Source organism: Scyliorhinus canicula, unplaced genomic scaffold (genome assembly GCF_902713615.1).
Source record: "Scyliorhinus canicula unplaced genomic scaffold, sScyCan1.1, whole genome shotgun sequence".
NCBI classification, from domain to species: domain Eukaryota; kingdom Metazoa; phylum Chordata; class Chondrichthyes; order Carcharhiniformes; family Scyliorhinidae; genus Scyliorhinus; species Scyliorhinus canicula.
Genome location: NW_024055760.1, coordinates 176,366 through 200,475, shown reverse-complemented (window position 1 = coordinate 200,475; position 24,110 = coordinate 176,366). Strand labels below are relative to the sequence as shown.

At 44.9% G+C, this 24,110-nt stretch overlaps 1 gene segment (V, D, J or C); it reads left to right on the top strand.

The window, feature by feature from the left end:
- The first annotated feature begins 11,228 nt into the window (after positions 1-11,228).
- On the top strand, positions 11,229-11,651 carry LOC119960967. The segment is given in 1 exon segment: positions 11,229-11,651. A coding segment is annotated over 1 exon segment (423 nt).
- The last annotated feature ends 12,459 nt before the right edge of the window (positions 11,652-24,110 follow it).

Here is a 24,110-nt window from a genome sequence, read left to right as displayed (position 1 = left end):
AAAGAACGTGAAACATAACAAAAGCGAAATACACATGCCCGAGAATGACATAAAGAAAGAGGTTCTGAAATAACCCAGAATGCATTTTCCTTTCGTCTCACTGATATTTGATCCTATTTATGTAATTGAATTGTTTGAAACAGAGCTCTCAATAAAATGCCGCTGGAAACTGCGCATTACCGAACTTACAATTTGTCGATGATGCAGACATTATACAATTCACTGGATCACCGTTAGAGGGCGCAGTTGTCACATGTTTCTCGCTGTTCCAATTGGAAATGATTGAGACAATCATTATCGGACCATTGCTCTTAGCAGTGACGGGGGTGGGGGTCGGCACTGACGTCATTGTATATTTTTCACATTGGTATCAGACTGAATGTCAATCAGTAGATATCCTTTCCGTTTATGTCTCACAATGAAACCAGAGTGACCAGAGATCCATTTGGACGGCGCAGTAATTACAAAATGGATGAGAGAGGAAATAAAATGGAAAAAAATGTACAAAAATATTCAGTGATTCTTGTGACAATATATATATTGTAAAGTAGATGAAGGGCTAACAATTTAATGTGAATGCATCCAACCAGCAGATGGTGATCAAGAGCATCCACGTGAATCACGTGATACAATTGGTTCTGCAAGTAGGTGATTAGGCGGGACAGAGCGTAGTCTTGTTTTCAGAAGCTCTGTAGGTGGAATCGTAGTTTTAGTTTATCTGTAGTATTTATATCTTAGTAATCAATTCGAATCTATTTCGTTAATAAATCGGGCAGCACGGTAGCACAAGTGGATAGTACTGTGGCTTCACAGCTCCAGGGTCCCAGGTTCGATTCCCCGCTGGGTCACTGCCTGTGCGGAGTCTGCACGTTCTCCCCGTGTCTGCGTGGGTTTCCTCCGGGTGCTCCGGTTTCCTCCCAAAGACATGCACGTTAGGTGGATTGGCCGCGCTAAATTGCCCTTAGTGTCCAAAAAGGTTAGGAGGGGTTATTGGGTTAGGAGGATAGGGTGGAAGTGAGAGCTTAAGTGGGTCGGTGCACACTCGATGGGCCAAACGGTTTCCTTCTGCACTGTATGTTCTATGGTCTAAATTAGCTTTGTTCAAAACATAACTTGATGCTCTTTGCGAGGCACTACACTTCGAAACCATCCTTCGAAGCCGCAAAGCAAAGAACATCACAATTCTGAGACACTGAATGAAGGACAAACAATTACATTTTATGATCTTGGCCGTCGATGATCATTGGAGTCTGAATTACGACATAGATTAAACCTTTCTGACCATTCACTCTCTCGCCACAGATTAATTATTTAGGACTTCATTTTTTTGAAACATACAGACCCTGAATGGGCCTTTGAATGATGTCTGGTGGCAACATCCAATGAGGTGAAAGGAAATTGGTGAGAATGTCAGCCATCAGTCTTTCACTTCCGAACAGAAAGTAAAACTCACCTCTCTCCATCTCTTCCCACTATTGAGAGTCCTGGACTCGGCAGCAATTCCTGGCCCGGAAATCAGACTCTGATTGATCTGCCCTTTGCCGACCTTCTTCATCATGAGCGGAAACCCCGCAAAGAACTGTTTCCTGTTGGAGCCCTGAAGCTGTTAACATAGTGTCAGTTCATTTATATTAAAAAACGCTTCGTTTTAAAAGGAGTTAAACAATACCGTGTGGTGGTTGAGTGATGTTATTTTGTGTACAGCTGTTTAGTGTGAGGTTCAGTACTCTCAATCTGGGAAGGGGGGCATGTTGAACCGACTGTTGTTTCTCCAATGTTTCTTGGATAGCGTAATGTATGGTAAAGGTGTAAAAGACAGAGTAATACACTGGCTGAACCTACCGGCTAAAAGAGCTGCCGATGTGAGGAGCAATACAAAGTAGCTGGTGACATATTTGCAGAGTTCCTGGCACATTTCACCTGAACGGGTTGAAGCGGAAACTGTTTCAGTCAAGAGTTGAGGAGAGGGTGAGTAACACCCGGACCCTATTGATTGGTTCATTGTCGACGGTGTCATCAATTGGCATTCAATCATCTTCCTCTATCCAATTGTATTCTCTTCAACCAATGATCGCAACCTCCTTGGATGCTAAATTCCTACCATCAGAGCCCTGTGAAAGGAACAAAGTGATTTAATTCATCTTTGAAATGAGTACGGTCACGCGGAATTAAACCCAAAGTTGACCCATTAAATGGTTCACCATGTAAGGAGGAGACAAGGAAAAAAAACTTCAAATCGTTCGTTAGGAAAGCCGGAGCCTCAATTAAAGAAGTTGCTCTCTGCCTATTGATGCATCCCCCAGCCGACACAGGAAGGAACTGGGTCCTAAGAAAACTGAATGCAGAAATACGGTAAATAGGCAAAGACGATATTTTAAATCAAATATACAGTGGTGGGGAAAAGGGGATTGACTGTGTAATACATTTGAACAAGATGGGAGTGTGTGGGCAACGCATTGGCTCAGCGATCTTGGATTAACTGATCATCAGAAATATTCACAGCACACTCATAATAAAAATAACTTTCACGTATATTTATTGGTTAAAAGTCAGAGCGCCAGACGTCCATTCGATATTGATTCCTGAGTTCAAATTTAAGGGACTAAATAAACAGGTCATAGGTGAGACTGCACCTCACAATACCACAATCACTTCCACGAGATGGTGCATGGGACAACCAGCACCTGACTGGTTCCTTCATACTTGCACCAACCTGATTTATATAGTCATCATTTCACTGTCATTCGAACAGAGGACTTAGGACATAGGAACACAGGAATTAGCAGCAGTCATAAGCAATTCAGCCCTTCGAGCCTGCTCTGCTATTCAATCAGATCATGGCTGATCTGTTCCTGGACTCAAATCCAACTCCCCACCTGTTCCCATATCCCGTTAACCCATTTTTAAAATCAGAAATATATATACATCCTTCTTGAAAACATTTAATGACTCAGACTCCACCGCACTGTTGGGCAGCGAGTTCCACAAATTCATCACACTCTGGAGATGCAATTCCTCCTCATCTCAACTCCACATCTCAACCTATATCTGTGACGTCTCGTTCTAAATTGTCCCACAAGGGGGGACATTTCGTCTAAGTTTAATTTATCAATCCCCTTTAGGATTGTAAATACCTCGAAGAGATTCTGAACTCCAGCGAGTATAAGCCCAAACTGTTTGATCTCTCCTCATACGTCAACCCTTTCATCCCTGGAATCAATCTGGTGAACCTCCTGTGAACTGCCTCCAAGGACACCACATCCTTCCTCAAATAAGGAGACCAAAACTGGACACAATACTCCAGCTGTGCTCTCTCCAACACCCTGCACAATTGCAACAACACTTCTGTACTTTTATACTCCAGTCCTTTTGCAATAAACACAAACATTCCATTTATCTTTTTAATTACATGCTGTACCTGCATACTGACTTTCTACGATTCATGCACAAAGGCACTCAGGTCCCGCTGCCCAGTCGCATATTGAATCTGCTTTCCTTTTAAATAATAATTTGCTTACCTATTTTGTCGGCCAAAATGGATATCCTCACACTTATTGCTGGATCAAATCCCGGGAACACGCTCACTTACAACAGTATGGGTGTACCTCACTTACAACTGTATGGGTGTACCTCACTTACAACTGTATGGGCGTATCTCACTTACAACAGTATGGGTGTACCTCACTTACAACAGTATGGGTGTACCTCACTTACAACTGTATGGGTGTACCTCACTTACAACACTATGCGTGTACATATACACATGGAATGCAGTGGTTCAAGGAGGAAGTTCACCACCACCTTCTCAAAGGCAGGTAGAAATGGGCAACGATGTTCATTGTCATTAACCACTTTTTATAAAGCACCCAATCTGTAACCGTTCCGACCATGAAACCATGAACAGAACTAACCTGCTCCTGCCTCCTGGTGGTGAGTGCTTGTAAACAGTATACAACTAATGCAGACAAAGTGGGCGTTCGGGGTAATTTGTGACTATTAACTACAGATACAGAGGGGGCAGCATGGTGGCACAGTGGTTAGCATTGCTGCTTACGGCGCTGAGGACCTGGGTTTGAATCCCGACCCTGGGTCACTATCCGTGTGGAGTTTGCACGTTCTTCCCGTGTCTGCGTGGGTTTCACCCCCACAACCCAAAGATGTGCAGGTTAGGTGGATTGGCGACGCTAAATTGCCCCTTAATTGGAAAAAATAATTGGTTATTCTAAATTTTAAAAACAAACTGCAGATACAGATGAAATCGTAAATTGACACCTAAAAATGGCTGATTGTATGAATAATTGTTTCGTTTAGGTCTTCACAGTTGATAGATTTATAACAGACTTTGGCAGGAAGAGCTTCTGTCGTGCAAAGCAGCAAGAGTTTGTTTCCAAGGATTTAACTGTTTTTTTTTATAACTGTAAGTCAGCACCGCTTCTTCGTATATCACAATGCCTGAGAACGGCGGCTGAGTGATAGAATCTCCTTGCCTGATCTGAAAAAGATGTTCTACAGAGGAGTAGTTTCTAAATGGGAAACGGCTGAGGACGTCAGTAGCACAAAGGGTCCAAATTCAATATTCTCTCAAGGTTAACGTGCAAATTCAGTCGGCAGTTAAGAAGGCAAATGCAATGTTACCATTCATGTCGAGAGGGCTACAGTACAAGAGCAGGGATGTACTCTGGGACTGCATGAGACCCTCGTGAGACCCCATTTGGAGTACTGTGAGTAGTTTTGGGCCCCGTGGCTAAGGACAGATGTTCTGGCCTTGGAAAGAGTGCAGGGCAGGTTCATAAGAATGATCCCTGAAATGAAGAGCTTGTAATATGAAGAGCGGTTGAGGACTTATTTAAACCTACAGGATCCGGAGAGGCTTGGATAGAGTGGACGTGGGGGGATGTTTTCAACAGTAGGAAAAACTAGTACCCGAGGGCACAGCCTAAGACTGAAGGGACGATCCTTTGAAACTGAGATGAGGAAAATTATTTCAGCCAGAGGAGTGTGCATCTGTGGAACTCTTGGTCGCAGAAGGCTGTGGAGGCCAAATAGCTGAGTGTCTTTAAGACAGATGTAGATAGGTTCTTGATTAATAGGGGGATCAGAGCTTATGGGGAAAAGGCAGGAGAATGGGGATGAGAAAGATATCAGCCATGATCGAATGGCGCGGCAGGCTGGATGGGCCGAATGGGCGAATTATGTTCCTATGTCTTATGGTCTTCTGGAACGATCAACCAGTCGGGTGTTCAAAACTCAGATTCAAAACAGGTATGGAATAAGAGAAAAATTAAAATGCTTTTAATACACCATTACTGTCATTACTACCATTTTGCGAACATTAATAGATTGTTGAGAACGATCAAAAGGAAAGCGGACATTATAAGAACATAAGAACTAGGAGCAGGAGTAGGCCATCTGGCCCCTCGAGCCTGCTCCACCATTCAATGAGATCATGCCTGATCTTTTGTGGACTCAGCTCCACTTTCCGGCCCGAAAACCATAACCCTTAATTCCTTTATTCTTCAAAAAACTATCTATCTTTATCTTAAAACATTTAATGAAGGAGCCTCAGCTGCTTCACTGGGCAATGAATTCCATAGATTCACAACCCTTTGGGTGAAGACGTTCCTCCTAAACTCAGTCCTAAATCTACTTCCCCTTATTTTGAGGCTATGCCCCTCGTTCTGCTTTCACCCGACAGTGGAAACAACTTGCCCGCATCTATCCTATCTATTCCTTTCATAATTTTATATGTTTCTATAAGACCCCCCCCCCCCCCCCCCCCGGCCCATCCTTCAAAATTCCAACGAGTATAGTCCCAGTCTACTCAACCTCTCCTCCTAATCCAACCCCTTCAGATCTGGGATTAACCTCCTGAATCTCCTCTGCACACCCTCCAGTGCCAGTACGTCCTTTCTCAAGTAAGGAGACCAAAACTGAAAACAATACTCTAGGTGTGGTCTCACTAACACCTTATACAATTGCAGCATAGCCTCCCTAGTCTTAAACTCCATCCCTCTAGCAATGAAGGACAAAACTCCATTCGCCTTCTTAATCACCTGTTACACCTGTAAACCAACTTCCTGTGACTCATGCACCAGTACACCCAGGTCTCTCTGCACAGCAGCATGCTTTAATATTTTATCATTTAAATAATAATCCCGTTATCTCGGAAGGACTTACTCACTGCGATGTCAGAGAGTCACCAGGAATAGTAAGAGGTGATTCCCCATATCGCGCCCATTGTCTGTTTGACAAGAACTCCTCTACAGCAAGTACAGACTCCACCAACAGTACTTATAACCCAACAGCGATGGCAATCAGGGAATAGGGATAGCGATATCTTCACTACCAGAGCTGAGGTCAGGCGAGTCAAAGGGAAATGGTGGGACGTCCTATAACGGGCGCCGTTATCTTATGCAGTGTGTGATCGATAGTAATGATCGAGCTCTCCTCACTTTAGGTCTCAATGACACCTTTCTTCTTTCTGTGCAATAAATCATCCAAAGAGGCCAGTTTCCAGGCATTGTGACTCGCTGATTGTATATGTTTGTAGGTTCAAAAGGAGGAGGTGTTAGCAATTTTAGAAAATGTCAAAATAGATAAGTCCCCTGGGCCAGATGGGATTTATCCTAGGATTCTCTGGGAAGCCAGGGAGGAGATTGCAGAGCCTTTGTCCTTGATATTTATGTCGTCTTTGTCGACAGGAATAGTGCCGGAAGACTGGAGGATAGCAAATGTTGTCCCCTTGTTCAAGAAGGGGAGTAGAGACAACCCTGGTAATTATAGACCTGTGAGCCTTACTTCGGTTGTGGGTAAAATGTTGGAAAAGGTTATAAGAGATAGGGTTTATAATCATCTTGAAAAGAACAAGTTGATTAGCGATACTCAACACGGTTTTGTGAAGGGTAGGTCATGTCTCACAAACCTTATTGAGTTTTTTGAGAAGGTGACCAAACAGGTGGATCAGGGTAAAGCTGTTGATGTGGTGTATATGGATTTCAGTAAGGCGTTTGATAAGGTTCCCCACGGTAGGCTATTGCAGAAAATAAGGAAGTATGGAATTGAAGGTGATTTAGCGTTTGGATCAGTAATTGGCTAGCTGAAAGAAGACAGAGGGTGGTGGTTGATGGCAAATGTTCATCCTGGAGTTCAGTTACTAGTGGTGTACCGCAAGGATCTGTTTTGGGGCCACTGCTGTTTGTCATTTTTATAAATGACCTGGAAGAGGGTGTAGAAGGATGGGTTAGTAAATTTGCAGATGACACGAAGGTCGGTGGAGTTGTGGATAGTGCTGAAGGATGTTATAGGATACAGAGGACATAGATAAGCTGCAGAGCTGGGCTGAGAGGTGCAGATGGAGTTTAATGCGGAAAAGTGTGAGGTGGTTCACTTTGGAAGGAGTACAGGAATGCAGAGTACTGGGCTAATGGCAAGATTCTTGGTAGTGTAGATGAACAGAGAGATCTCGGCATCCAGGTACATAAATCCTTGAAAGTTGCCACCCAGGTTAATAGGGCTGTTAAGAAGGCATATGGTGTGCTAGCCTTTATAAGCAGGGGGGATTGAGTTTCGGAACCACAGGGTCATGCTACAGCTGTACATAACTCTGGTGCGGCCACACCTGGAGTACTGCGTGCAGTTCTGGTCACCACATTATAGGAAGGATGTGGAAGCTTTGGAAAGGGTTCAGAGGAGATTTACTAGGATGTTGCCTGGTATGGAGGGAAGGTCTTACGAGGAAAGGCTCAGGGAATTGAGGTTGTTTTCGTTAGAGAGGAGAAGGCTGAGAGGTGACTTAATAGAGACATATAAGATAGTCAGAGGGTTAGATAGGGTGGACAGTGAGAGTCTTTTTCCTCGGATGGTGATGACCAACACGAGGGGACATAGCTTTAAATTGAGGGGTGAGAGATATAGGGCAGATGTCAGAGGCAGTTTCTTTACTCAGAGAGTAGTAGGGGTGTGGAACGCCCTGCCTGCAACAGTAGTAGACTCGCCAACTTTAAGGGCATTTAAGTGGTCACTGGATAGACATATGGATGAAAATGGAATAGTGTAGGTCAGATAGGCTTCAGATGGTTTCACAGGTCGGCGCAACATCGAGGGCCGAAGGGCCCGTACTGCGCTGTAGTGTTCTATGTTCTATGTTCTATGTTCTAATTGCCCGACTGAAACCTGCACCAACATCACGTATTAAAAATATATCCCCCAATTTTACTCTAAATGTAATGGTTCCGAAATACACCTTGACACGGGTTAAAAGCACACAATACAATTATAGGATAATAGGAAATACCTCTTAATCACAGAGAGTGCTGAATGTGTGAAATTAATTTCAGGGTGAATTGAAGATGACCCGACCCCTGAATTGTTTAAGGAGATATTTGGAGGAACATTCGGTGAGGGAGTTGAAACATCTCCAAATGATTGATACAAAATTGGCCGCATGGTCTTCATCTTCCTTATTCCAACAAAGTTCAGCTAATCAAATGAACTGGGACACATAAGGAGTTGTAGAGTGTCTGAAATGTGAGCGGAAAGTCAAGCGATACTCAGCCGGAATGGCAACGGTTTTGAAGAGAGATGTAATGTAAACATTTTAAAGGATCATCTTTATGAGAACAGAAGGAAAACTTTACAGCGGTGAGAGGTTTTAAAGATGAATAGTGGCAGGTAAAGGGCAGAAAGAGTAAAACGGCAGGTGTGTAATTCAGTGGAAGGCGGGAAATGGTGGTCCAAGGAAAAGATGTGGTCGTGTGACAAGTAAATTAGCAATTCTGGCGGAGATGTACTCATGATAAGTAGATTCATCACTGCCAGGTGTCACCCAGAAGGAAAAGAGAAAGCATAAACAAAACTGCTGGTGAATTTAGGATCGCAACATGTTCAAGGCAATCTTGACTCTCGATGGTTAAAATTATTGGAATCTGTATCTTGCAGTTCCTTGTCAGCACCACCAGAGAGCAGCATTGGAGTAAGTGCAGGAACGATTTCCAGCAGCAAGCGATCAGTAACTTTCTTCAGAAAAAAGTAACTGGCGGGCAGTGCGGAAAAAAAGGATGTTATTTTAACATCAATAGGGTTGTTATGACATTCAACCTAATTGATTCTTATGCAATGCCACTGTTGGTGGCTTATAAATATCACACAATACAGTTCGCACTGCACCCGTGTGGGAAAGCACACGGATTCAAATCATAAACTGAGACTTTGGAACTAATATCTGGGTTCTTGTCATGGTTCGAATGGTAAGTGTGGAATAAACGTCTTCCAGAATGTGGGAGGGGCATCAAAAGAAATCGTTGCTGTTTCAGTTGAAATTCCGATGTCGAACCACCAAGAATAAGAGAGGTAGATCAGGGAGGCTGGAAGTGTCAGAGAATTTTACAGAAAAGAAGCGGCCCTTCAGCCCATCAGGTTTGAGCCGGCCAACGAGCACTGTGTATTCTAACCCCATTTTAAAAGCACTTGGTCCGCAGACTTGTATGTTCTGGTGTTTCAAGTTCTCATCGAACTGTTTTTTTTTAATGTAGCGAGAGTTCTGCCTCTCCCACCCTTGCAAGCAGCGAGTTCCAGATTCCAACAACCCTCTGAGTGAGAGTTTTTCCTCACATCCGCCTAACTTTCCTGCCACTTACTGATATCGATGGCACCTTGATTAATGCCCCCGTTTCTACGTGAAAACCGTCTTGCTATCCACCCGATCTATGGCCTTCATAATATTGTGAACTGCGATCAGGATCAGGTTCCTACCCTACTCCGGAGGCTGGGGATTGAGGGTGATTTAGAGATGTGGATCAGAAATTGGCTAGTTTGAAAGAAGACAGAGAGTGGTAGTTGATAGAAATGTTCAGAATGGAGTTCAGTACGAGTGGCGTACCACAAGGATCTGTTCTGGGGCGTGTGCTGTTGTCATTTTTATAAATGACCTAGAGGAGGCGCAGAAGGATGGTGGAGTAAATTGCAGACGACACTAAAGTCGGTGGAGTTGTAGACAAGTGCGGAAGGATGTTGCAGTTACAGAGGGACATAGATAAGCTGCAGAGCTGGGCTGAGAGGTGGCAAATGGAGTCTAATTGTGGAGAAGTGTGAGGTGATTCACTTTGGAAAGAATAACAGAAATGCGGAATATTTGGCTAATGGTAAAATTCTTGGTAGTGTGGATGAGCAGAGGGATCTCGGTGTCCATGTACATAGATCCCTGAAAGTTGCCACCCAGGTTGATAGGGTTGTGAAGAAGGCCTATGGTGTGTTGGCCTTTATTGGTAGAGGGATTGAGTTCCGGAGCCATGAGGTCATGTTGCAGTTGTACAAACTCTAGTACGGCCGCATTTGGAGTATTGCGTACAGTTCTGGTCGCCTCATTATAGGAAGGACGTGAAGCTTTGGAACGGGTGCAGAGGAGATTTACCAGGATGTTGCCTGGTATGGAGGGAAAATCTTATGAGGAAAGGCGGATGGACTTGAGGTTGTTTTCGTTAGGAGAGGAAGAAGGTTAAGAGGTGACTTAATAGAGGCATACAAAATGATCAGAGGGTTAGATAGGGTGGACAGCGAGAGCCTTCTCCCCGCGGATGGAGGTGGCTAGCACGAGGGGGACATAGCCTTAAATTGAGGGTAATAGATATAGGACAGAGGTCCCGAGGTGGGTTTTTTACGCAAAGAGTGTGAGGCCGTGGAATGGCCCTACCTGCAACAGTAGTGAACCATGCCACTTGAGGGCATTTAAAAATTTATTGGATAAGCATATGGATGATAAGGGCATAGTGTAGGTTAGATGGCCTTTAGATTTTTCCATGTCCGGTGCAACATCGAGGGCCGAAGGGCCTGTACTGCGCTGTATCGTTCCTATGTTCTATGTTCTATGTACTCCCACATCCCCACCCTCCGGCGGGGTAGGAAGGCGGGAACGGTTATTTTTGTGTTTGCAGCTATTATTTGGACACCTTGGGTGGGATTCGCCATGTGTACTTGCAGCAGTAGACACCACCAGAGGTCAGTGCGAAGCAGTGAGGAACATTGAATATGGGCGGCCCAATGTGAACTCAGAAGCACTGTGGGCAGCTGTTAGTTTAAAACCTCAAGCAGGAAGTGTTTTTCTCTTTTGTTCGACAAAACGACACCTCTGAAGCGGGCCTTTGGCTTCTTGTTAGTTCTTCTGAATCTAATATCTGGTTCTAACCTGAACAAACTTAACAATAGGTTCAGCCGACATTTCAGGTGATTTAATAATGGTCCGAGTTTACAGAGTCTCTTTGCTGTTTTTCACTCTGATCTGCACCGTGGAGACTGGAGAAGATCCGCTGCTGCAGCTCCCTCGGCGGATGGGTGTTCATGAAGCGGGAATCGTGTCCATGAACTGCACCAGCACCGCTTTGATGAACACCGTGCGTTGGTACAGACAGCAGCCAAATCAGCCACCCCAGCATCTAGTGCTGGCCACAAGAGAAACCGATCAACACGGGAGGATCACTGCCTCAATCGGGGGAGAAAGCAAACTCAGTGTCCTGACTGTGAGAGAAGCCCGAGTTACCGACACTGCCACCTATCTCTGCGCCGTGAGGCACAGCATCACAAGTAGATGGAGAGCTCGTACAGAAACCTACACTGAGTGGGAGCACTGCTCTACTGAGCTCGGAGAATCGGCGGTGTGATTGGCGCAGTAATAATAATACAAGTACTGGGGAATGAGTGCAAAAGCTCGAAAATCAAGTGGGAAAGATTTAAATCGGATCAGAGTTGAAGAACGTTGGAAATAGACAGGGATAAATGAGGAACAAACAGGCGAACGAGATTACGTGCGTGATAAAGGGAAAACTAAAACGTACAGGAATCGCACAGAACATTAATCAAAATACTGTGAAAAATAAATGAAATAATGTGAAAAACTAATGAACGTCAGTAACAGAGGTTAAAGATTATATCGTCATAACTGAAAATAAGGTTACATTTCCTCCTTTTCAACAAAATTCACATTCCCGTGATAGTTTGACAGTTTAATTCTCCGATAATGTTTCCTAATAACTTGTCCTTGGATATTGCCGCACGGGTAAATGAACAGTTTTCTCATTGTTCTGCAACATTCTTTACCATCCTGCCCCAACTCCAATGGTCCCGTGTTCCTCCCTGTTACCTTGAGAAATGTGTTCATTTTCTGCGAACCGTGACTAAGCCAGCAACATACTGTGAGCAAAAGGACACGATGCACCGGTTGTGGTCAAACGGACCCAGAAACGGAATGTGAAAATGAAGAAAGGGCTGCACATTCATTCAAACAATTGGCAAAGCATCCGGACAAGTTGGAACGCGAGTGAACGCACCATGAATTAATTTATTCAATTAATTTCAGCATGGATGCTGGTTAGAAGTTATTAATATAAGACTTCAGTTCCTGCTCAATTGTTTTTGTTTTGTGTTGTGTTTTGTTAATTTATTAATTGCTCTATGACTCCCCACAGGCTGTGGACTTGTTTCTGTCTATCAGTGCGAGGGCGCCCTCTGCTGAGCAATAACTGGAACTGTCAGTGTGGGGTTTTTGTGCGGCACCCGCTATATCTGCAGCAGTGTGGGCTCCATGGCACAGAAATACACTGCGTTGTCGGAGGGAAGCGCCCTGGCGATATTTAAAGGGACTGTTTTGTTTCCTTTGTGTAAAACGGCAGAAAATCTTCCTGATAAACCTTGAGACGTACTTCCCGTGCTATATATCGTGAATAAATATTTGGGAGCATTCCCGGGAGACTGGATGTACCAAAACAGATTACGATTACTAGCTGCCGAGTAACTGCAGTCCAATTTTACGGACTGTCCTTCCAGAACGGTTAACTCAGATGGATTCTGCGACACTGCGTCGTTGCCATTGGTTCCTGCAACAAATTACAGCATCTGTTAAATATCTGGTGGCGAACCTTGGCGACAGACACTGACTATTTAAACAGAAACTCACCAGGTAGCAAGAGAAGAATTAGTAAAGAACATCGGGAGAACATGCCAGCTGCTTCAAAATTTCACAGAAGCCACAAAACTTAAAAAATATATCAACACATCCACTCCGACATGAAAAAGTAAACTCAGGTCATTGTGAGGCTTTATTTATTGAGAAGCGAATGGGCGTTGTCCAATGGCATGATTGGCTGGTCTCTCAGTGCTGTCGGTATGATTGGCTGGTCTCTCAGTGCTGTCGGCATGATTGGCTGGTCCCTCAGTGCTGTCGGTATGATTGGCTGGTCTCTCAGTGCTGTCGGCATGATTGGCTGGTCTCTCAGTGCTGTCGGCATGATTGGCTGGTCTCTCAGTGCTGTCGGCATGATTGGCTGGTCTCTCAGTGCTGTCGGCATGATTGGCTGGTCTCTCAGTGCTGTCGGCATGATTGGCTGGTCTCTCAGTGCTGTCGGCATGATTGGCTGGTCTCTCAGTGCTGTCGGCATGATTCGCTGGTCTCTCAGTGTTGTCGGCATGATTGGCTGGTCTCTCAGTGCTGTCGGCATGATTGGCTGCTCTCTCAGTACTGTCGGTATGATTGGCTGGTCTCTCAGTGCTGTCAGTAATTGGGCACCAATCAATGTTAGTTGTAGCCCTTTCCCCCTCTGTCTGTCTTTTATTGTATCTCCGGTTCTCTGTTCGTCCCTCTGTCTGTTTGGCTCCTTTCAATCTTTAGGATTGTCTGTGAGCCAATCTCCGCTTTCCGCGTCTCGGAGCCCAGTTCTCCCTCCACAATGTTAGGACTGAACTCAGGACGAACTTCTTCACCCAAAGGTTTGTGAATCTATGGAATTCCCTGCCCAGTGACGCAGTTGAGGCTCCTTCATTGAATGTTTTCCATGATAAAGACAGATAGTTTTTTGAAGAATAAAGGAATAAGTGACAATGGTGTTCGGGCGGGAAAGTGGAACTGAGTCCACAAAAGATCAGCCATGATCTCATTGAATGGCGGAGCAGGCTCGAGGGGCCAGATGGCCTACTCCTCCTCCTAGTTCTTATGTTAATGTTCCAGGAAAATGCAGAATGCGGAACACACAATTCCCCCCAGTGTCCCATTTTAGCATTAGTGGGAACAGTGATATCAGACAAAATGTACTAATTACAACTGCGAGAAAAATAGGACACCGTGCTGCCCTTGTTGAATATAATTATGCAACACGCTTCAAACTTCTTGAAGTAGCGAAATGAAAGACGAAACCGCCAGGGGACGCTGTGGTAATACATTTCGCACAGTTGTAAACTGCAAATTGTAGATGCAACCAGCCACAGCCCCGCCCCAAACTCCCCTTGCTGTTCTTGTTATGATCCACATTGCCTGCCGTTTGTTATTAACATCTTGTTGAAGTGGCTTCCTCTTCGACTTTGGTTTGGATTACCAGTGCAGTGGGGAAGCAAGCTGTATATTTGCTCCGACGGGTAGGTTATTGGACAGGAGGGTCCCGGATTCAGGGAGCGTCATGCAGAAATAGCTCACACTGATCCTCATTATATCATTTCTCAGTAAGTATTTATTTTCCTGCAAAAAATATCCTCCCCAAGATCTCTAACCAAGTTACCGTTCTGGTGAAATAATAATAGTCATGTTCATTGAGGTGCTGACACTAACCATGATGATAATAGCTATGATTTTCTGTCAGATTGGAGCCACGAAGCAGCAGTAGAACAACCGACCCATGAAATGGCGGTGAGAGAGGAAAGTAATGTCACACTAACCTGCACCATGGAAAGAAGTGATCGTCGAAGTTATATGTTCTGGTACCGTCAACACTTTGGACAAACCCCACAGTATGTCATTCGTAATATAGGAGAGAAAGTGAGAAGACAACCCGACATCAGTGATCGATTCTCTTCGATGTTCGACATGAGTAGCAAGATTACAGAGCTAAGGATCAGCAGTGCAATTATCTCTGACTCTGCGGTGTATCTCTGCACTGAACCCACAGTGCTTCAAAGATAGAGCAGGTCCTGTACAAAAACTACCGCTGGCTTTTTCCAGTTGGTGCTCAGCAGAATGTTGTTTACCGACGAGCAACAGAATAAAAAGTCAAATCTCCACCGTGGTCATCTTGAAATGTTTAAAAACAAACAATTTGCCGCTTTACCTTCACTCTTATGGACCGTGGTTGAATGAGAAAATCTCCATGACTATTTTGTGGCAATATCGGCAACAACACGACAACAATAATAATAATTTGGGGTGTGAAGGTGGTGGGCCAGAAATCCAGAGGTTAGGTTGCCAATTCCACCACGGCAGATGGTGGGATTCCAATGCATAACATCTGGAATTAAAAGGCCCATCATTGTGGTCAAAACTCTTTCGATGCAATAAAGTCCTGAACGGTCAGAAAATAACGAAACATGCCGTCCTTACCTCATGATCTACATGTGACTCCAAGCCCACAGCATTGAATGTCGTGAAATGAGCGAGCAAATCACTCCGCTGTGTAGAAATCACATTTGGGATTAGAAACATGAAATGACTAGAACACTCGGCATCCACCCAGGCGGCAGAAAGGACATTGGCAAACCTTACGCTGCCGGCACTTTCTAACAGCTGAGGCGTGCACGAAAATTGAGAAATCTCTCATAAAGGCCAATGAAGCCACAGGCTGGCGCGGTCATACTCACAGAATCATTCTTGACAGATAATGTCTCGGATACAACAGCCGCCAATGCCTGGGAACCTCTGGTCTCATGGACAGAACAAACACGCCAGAGGCGGTAGCGCAGCGGTCGATTGGCATGTGACTGCCCCTTGGGAATCAAAGTGTCTCGGGCAATATAGATCGTGCGACCTCATCCCTGACTCCACGATTCTAGATTCTAGTCCGTCATGTCCCTCCCGATATATTTCTTCTCAGTGACTTGAGCAGTGACCAGGTGCAGGATGGTTACGGTCCAGTGAAGATTCAACTGTCGCTATTTCCGCTCCATCAGTTCCGAGTGCAGCTGAAAGTCACCGCACACTTCACTCAATATTCAGACTGCGGTACCCCGCCCACAGCTTCCGGTTGCTGCTCTCATTCTGACCCAATTGTGTTACTGGAGAGATTGCTGCTGCCTGTTCATTCCTCTCATTGGTCGAATCAGTAGTGCAGTGTGACGGGGATCTTTATTTCTGTCTCTGACAGAGGATTGATCTCATTGTAGAGTTACAAACCCGAGGAGGATCATGAGGAACCATCTCGCTTCGCTCATCATCGTTATCTCACTTCTCAGTAAGTATTTCCTTCCCAGTGGCACTCCATTCTCTTCCTGACTGCTGTAACCCAGATGTTATTGTTGGTAAAATGACAGAGATTATGTTGCTGATGGTTTTATTGTTTAATATGAGGCTGACTCTGATTGTCATTATTGCTGTTACTTCTGTTAGAATGGAGCCACCAAGACACCGTGGAACAAAAGGAATCTGAAATAACGGTTACAGAGGAAAGTGAAGTCACATTAACCTGCACATTGAAAACAAGTTCTCCTAACCCTTATGTGTACTGGTACAGTCAGCAGCCCGGGAAAGCTCCAAGCTACATGCTTCGAATCATTGGGCTGACTGTGCAAAGGAACACCGAACTCAACGATCGGTTTTCTTCTACGTTTGATGAAAAGAACAAGACTACCGAATTAACAATCAGTAACACAATGGTCTCCGACAGCGCCGTGTATTTCTGTGCCGTGGCGCCCACACTGCTACAGAGATATGGTGGACCCTGTACAAAAACCCCACACTGGCAGTTCCACCCACTGCTCAGCAGGGGGCGCCCCCTCAGCGATAGTTCCTTTTCCATAGTGACAGTGATACAAATTGTAACAACACACAAAACTAAAAAGCATCAGTAGTGAGGCCCACCTGCACAGTTATACCAGTTTGCGATTGCAACTCGCATTCAGAACATTTTTTTTAACTTAAAGTACCCAGTTATTTTTTTCCAATTAAGGGGCAATTTAGCATGGTCAATCCACCTACCCTGTACATCTTTGGGTTGTGGAGGCGAAACACACGCAAACATGGGGAGAATGTGCAAATTCCACACGGACAGTGACCCAGAGCCGGGATCGAACCTGGGACCTTGGCGCCATGAGGCATAACATATGTAAGACTAATGAATGGATCTTCGATGAACAACTCCTGCTTCTTGTTCATATCTTGGTGTGAAAACTCACTCTCTCAGCAAACTATCAGGTGTCACTGAACTACAACAAATACAGCAACTTCTATTCATGTCGAGCTTTTCGCACAATAAACTGTCCCGAGGGGTTTTACAGGAACGATGGGCATATTCAGTCATATGATCAAAAGCTTAGTCAACGAGATTGGTTAGAAGGAGAGTCTTAAAGGAACACTGCCTGCTCATCCAGAGTGTACATAATTATGAGAGACATGGATGGAGTAGATGGGAAGAAACTTTCCCCCGTAGTAATGGTGTCAATAACCAGTTGGCACAGATTAAAGGTAAGGAGTTGAAGATTTCGAGGGGCTTTGTGGGAGAACGTTTTCACCCAGACGGTGGTGGGAATCTGGAACTCACAGCCTTCATCTCCGATTTTAATCACTCCGCTATCGCTGGCCGTGCCTTCACCTGCCTGGCCACAAAGCTCAGGAATTTCCTCCCTGGACCTCTCCACCCTTCCACTTTGAGTCACAGAGCCAAAGAGCTTTACAGCGCAAAATGACGCTATTTGCCCAGTGTGCATGCGCTGGCCATCAAACACCTTTCTATTCTAATCTAATATTCCAGCAGTTTGGTCCTTAGCCTTGTATTCTATGGTGTTCGAAGTGCTCATCTAAATGCTTCTTCAATGTTGTGAGTTTTTCTGCCTCGATTATCCTTTCACGCATTCAGCCCCAGATTCCCATCACCCTCTGGGTCAAAATGGTTTCCTCAAATATCCTCTAAATCCTGCATCTTAACGTTAATCTATTCCCCCTGGTTATTCACCCTTCTACTAAGTGGAAAAGTTCGTTCCTATCGACCCAATCAACGCCCCTCATCATTTTCAGACATAAACATTAACAATAAGGAAGGCAGTGTCTAAATAGCTGCAATTTAGATTTCTGGGACTCATTTGTGGCTTGGTCTGTATTTCGGTAAACCCACAATCAACTCAACATCCGTATTGACAAAGAGCCACCGAGATTCCAAACGTTAGCTCCCTACTCTCTCCACAGATGCTGCCAGACCTGCAAATTGTCCAGTTTTTCAGATTCAAGCAATAATTTACTTTTATTTACATTATCGATCGACAGATCGATTTTTATTCAAACCTAAACCCGGCATCGTGTGCTCCCTATGTCACGGACTGATAATGCTGGCAGTGTTGTTAGATGAGTCTCTGCTATTCTACATTTCATGTGTAAATTGCGCAGGAATTGTTTGTTCTTTTGGTTCATCGCCAATCGCTCTTGAGGGGGCAGTTATGAGTCAACCCCAGAGAATTACTCTGGGTCTCTGGATTTCTAGTTTAGTGACAATGCCACTTTGCCACCACCTCCCTCTGCTCTATTCTGCATTTCATTACTCGCCGGGTGCCGAGGAGTCGGTGTCCCTGGGCTCAGCTGAGTTAAGGCTTCTGGAAGAACAGTCCGTACTTTCTGGTTATACTAACTCCACATCTGAGATCGTCCCTCTGCTGCTTGGTGGATATTCCGGGATTAAGGTTACTGTAAATATCTCAGCATGAGAAGCCTCAACATTCTCCAAACTGCTCTATTGTTTATCGGCACAAGGGTGGAAGCACCAAAAGAACGGCCTGCTAAATACACCTGACAGCGTTTGAAAAGCGGAAATCAAATTCTTCGCGCAGAAGGGACCTTAGTAGAGCTGTAAATACTCGCTGAGGTTTTTGTACGGTGCTCTAGCTGCTCTCTAACGCTGTGCCTCATTGCACAGTAATAGACCGCCCCGTCCTCCACACTGAGGGCGCTTATATTGAGGGAACCGTTCTGTTTAGACTTGTCAGCAACCGCCAGATATCGTCCTGAAAGCTGACCTTTCTTCAACGCTATGTTGTTAGTGATGATCCATATCGGTTGTTGTGCCGGTTTCTGCTGATACCATAGCATGAAGTACATATTCTTGTCTGTATATTCACAATTCAACTGCACGGAATCTCCTTCCGATGCGGTTATTATCACCGGTAACTGAGTTACTGAATCTGCGCACAGTCCGCCTGTGAAGGTAGAGGATTAAATATCAAGAGCTGCTGTAAATTTGCTTGTATCTGAGTGAGATTGTGAAACCTCCCAATTGCACATCATATAGATATTTTCGATCATAATTATATTGCCATCGCTGTATATTAACATGTTAATCTGCATCGATGTTTATTACCAGTACTTACCGTGCCACAGCGCCGCCAGTATTATCAGAAACATGCCAGACTGAATCTCTCTTAGAGATTGTGGAGAGAGGGAGCCCGGGCTCTGCTCAGCTCATTGCAAGGGGGAGGGGTTTGGGAGGCGGGGGAGGGGTGGGGGTTATTGTGACCTCACTGGTCTCCCAGCCATACATGTTTAGAGAAAACATTACGTGGTTTGTGACGCCCGTGCTTGAATTCGGCGCCTTCTGCTGGAAAATTCTGTTGAATCGAATTTTCCTGTTGAGTGGGTTCAGTGTTTGCTGCAAAACATACCAAGATTCAAATGCTACCCAGCAATATAAATTGGAGCTATTTAGATACTGTCTTTGTTACTGTTAATGTTTATGCCAGAAAATTAAGCTAAATCTGTGGAAACCATCGCTGGAATCTTCTGTCTGAATCCTGGGTATGTCAAATGTTAAAAGGACAAGGCTACCGAGCTAACAATCAGGAGCACAATGATTAAAATTAAACTGTTAGCAGATACAATAAGAGAGGGTTACTGAATTAGAGGGGGCTGGGGGAGATAGTTCAGTTTCGTTTCGTTCAGGCGAGTCCAGCGAGTGGAGGAGGATGGACTGGGGAACTGTGTGTGTGTTCGCCATGTTGGCTGGGTGGTATTCACTGAGTTATGTTTACAGTTGTAATTGTCGTTCTAAAATCATAAATGCCTTAATAAAATGTTTTTCAAAAACAAAACGATAATTTCCGACCGCGTCGTGTATTTATGTGGGCAGCACGGTAGCACAGTGGTTAGCACTGTTGCTTCACAGATCTAAGGTCCCAGGTTATAATCCCGGCTTCGGTTACTGTCTGTGCGGAGTCTGCACGTTCTCCCCGTATCTGCGTGGGTTTCCTCCGGCTGCTCCGGTTTCCTCCCACAGCCCAAAGATGTGCAAGTTCGGTGCATTGGCCATGCTAAATGCCCACAAAGGTTGTGTTACGTTTCGGGAATGCGATAGAGGTGTGTGCTTGGGTAGAGTGCTCTTTCCGGGGACCGGTGCGAACTCGATGGGCCGGGTGGCCTGCTTCTACACTGTGGATTCTATGACTCTATGAAATAGGGGCAGGGAGGGTCAGTTCAAACTGGTTCCTTCTCGCTGGAGGGAAGTGTCTTCTCTCTATATTGTTCTCAGTGACTCGAGCAATGAGCAGGTGCAGGTTACCCCTCGCTATTTCCGCTCCCTCACTTGCGAATGCAGCTGACGACCGCCGCACATTTTTTTATCAGCTTTGAGTCTGCGGTGTCCCGGTCATAGTTTCCGTTTGTTGATCCCGCCCTGACAGAGTGGTGATATTCTAAACATTGTTGTCACTGGTCTATTCCTGTCATTGGTTTGATCAGCCGTGCAGTGGCACCTGAATCGGCATTTCTGCTCTGACAGGTAATTGCCTGAGAGCAACTAATTCAGGAACTATCGCGGGAACCGCCACTCAGCTCTCCTCAACATCTCACCTCACAGAAAAAACCCCATTCTCCCCGCATTGTGGAACCTGATATTATTGTTAATTGAATAACAATGATGACGGTGGGGCTGGCCGTTATGCTGGGTAATATGAGGCTGGTGTTGAATTTTATTTGATTAGTTTTGATTGTTTATGTCAGCCTGGAGCCACCAGGACCCTGCGGAACAGCGGGGAGGCTGAAATCGGGTTGAAGAGACAGTGACGTCACACGATAGTTGCCAGTCGATACAATAGATCCTGACAGATACAGTCAGCATCCGGGTAGCCTGCACCGTTCATGTTTCGGCTGTTTGGCGGGAATCTGCAGCAGAAAGGTATAAATTATCTTAATGTGACTAACATACAGATAAATAACTGTATACAACCAGATATTGTTAGCGACCGAGGCACAGCACAGTTGAGCTGTGTGGCTGTAGGAACAAGAGGATCTACAGTAGTGTAAACAACTCAACGCAGCAGCAGGTGCGCGGTACTGATGATCAGACGTTTTTTTCACTTCCGCAGAGACGGCCAATCCCCTGATTGCCAGCGACACTCGGGTGAAAGGCAACGTCAGTAATATTGGCCCCCGTGACAGTGCAGCAAAAAATCTCAGGACGATACAAATACAAGGCTGTGGCGTTCCAGGGCCTTCATGACTTGTGGATGTATTCGAGCTCCGGCAGTTTTATAGCCCTCACCGTGGGGCGCACCCTTCTGAAGCACGTCCCTTATCTAAGTGACTCTCCAGCAACAGGCAAGAGATGAGTTTTCGATCGAAAAATCGATTTTATACTGAAGCCTAAAGCAGACCCCATGGTCCTGCATGATAACAATAATAGTGCTGCTCCGTCAGTCTGTTAAAGTTCTTATTCTGAATTCCATATGTGAAATACAACAGCAGAGATTGACACACTCTTTTGTTACAGGAACTAACGGGGTAGACTCAGCGGCCTTGGGCTCATCTGAGTTAACTGTTCTGGAAGAACAATCTTTAACTTCCAGCTACATTATCTCCACATCTGAGAGCTGTTATTACCGTTGCTGGTAGCCCGGTATTCCAAGTTTTAATTTACCATGTTCATTGCTGCATGGAAATGAGTCGCGTATTTTCCCAAACTGCTCATCTGTTCACCCGCAGAAGAGCAGAGACACCAATATAACTGAATGATGAATAGACCTGACTGTGTTCCTGAATCCAGGATCAAACAATTCCCTCAGACAGGAGCAGCAAAGCAGATTTAGTGAAGCTGTGACTACTCGCCGAGGTTTTTGTACGGGGCACCAGCTGTTATCTAACGCTGTGCCTCACTGCACAGTAATAGACCGCCCCGTCCTCCACACTGAGATCGCTGATATTGAGGTAACCGTTCTGTTTAGACTTGTCAGCAGCCGCTAGATATCGTCCTGAAACTGCATCATCCTTCAGATGTAATAATTTGCTAATAATCCAGATTGGTGGCTGTGCCGATTTCTTATGATACCATTGCATGTACTGCATATTCGAGTCTGTATATTCACAATCCAGCCGCACCGAAACCCCTTCTGACACGGTTTTTGTCACCGGTGATTGAGTTATTGCATCTGCACTTCGCCCGCCTGCGAAGGGAAATAAATGAAACATCGATAGGTTAAACATAATTCACCTAAATTTGTTTGTATATCTGTGAGTTTGTGGAAACTCAACTATGTGGATATTTCTGATCGTTAATTATATTCAATGTAATTGCAATCCAGAAACTGCTAATCTGGCTTGACGACCATTATCCATTACTTACCGTCCAACAGGGCCGCCAGTATTAACAGAAACATGTCTGACTGAACCTCTCTGAGTGAATGGGAATGGAATGAGGCAGAGATTGAGAAGCCGAGAGGGAACCCGGGCTCTGTTCAGCTCATTGTTCCACCCACACACTGCAGAGGACCAGGCCCACTCTGACATCACTCAGACCACGACGTCTATTGGTTTTGACGGTGCCGTCACGGAACTTCATCATCCCCATGTTTGAAGTTGGCACCTTCTGGTGCCGGAATAGTTTCATTCCTATTTGAATGCAGCCACTGAATGGATTGAGGGTGCATTGAAATACACAAAAAGACATGAATGTCTCCCAGAAATCTAAACTAGATCTGCTAGGAAACAGTTTTTACTACTGTTGATGTTTGTGTCAGAAACGGACACTAAATCGATGAAATCTTTGCTGCCCGTTTCTTTCCAAATCCTGTGCACGACAAATGAGGAGTAGTATTAGGACGTTGGAGAAAGATGTTATATATTTAAATATTAACAGGGACGAGGGCCGTTTATGCAAAGACCAGAGAATTCTGGGTTAATTTGCTTGTAAGAATAGAGGTAGAAGGAAGACTCAAATCGTTTTGCTGTAATTGTTCCCATTAGCAGCAGATCCAATGACAAATCATCCCGATTTGATAGAAAAATATGATAGAGAATGATGTATTTATTCATAATATTCCGATTTGTTAACATCTAGAACACAACGCGAAAATGATGAAAGCAGATTCAATAAGAACTGCCAAAAAGTGACTTTCATAATCTGAGAATGGAAAGCAATATGGAAAATGTGGTGTGCGAAAGACGATTGGGACAGCATTTTCAAATAGGCATGTGCCGAATGTTCATTCCGTTCCCTAATTTTTGATACTTCTGGGCGATGCATGCCAGTCCCTCACTCACATGAGCAGTGAACAGGTGCAGGATGCTCACAAGTCTCCAGAGATTCAACCGTCGCTATTTCCGCTCCTGCAATCCCGCCTGCAGATGATACCAGCCGCACAGTCTGATTAGTTTAGAATCTGCGGTGTCTCGGGGCGCAGCCTCCGTTTGCTGTTCTCATTTCCATTCTGAAACGATTGTGCTGTTGGGGAAATTGCTGCACATGACCCATTCGTGGCATCGGATAGGAATTGAACAAACGAATGTGATATAAAGTAGGATTATTAGTTAGAATAATGTAGATGATAGAGCCGGTCTGATGGTAGTGAGTTCACAGACAAATAACAAAGGAATTCAGCAAAGCATGGCCAGAAAGGTGGAGGGGAGCCTCGTGCAGAGGATGGTGAAAAGGATGCTGGGTAACAAGAGGCCCATGGTTGAGGAATCCGAAGTGAACCATTCAGGCTATATGGCCAGGTCAGGAGGTGTATAGGATGACCTATGGGAATCTTGTATGTGAAACGTGATGCCGTTTGAATATGTGCAGAGATCTCTTTGACTTGGTCCTCAGTCGGTTCTGGGAGCTTCAGGAGACTGTATGTGTTCTGAATCTCTATAGAGCGGGTCAGCCTTGCAAGTTGATTAAAAATAAATAATA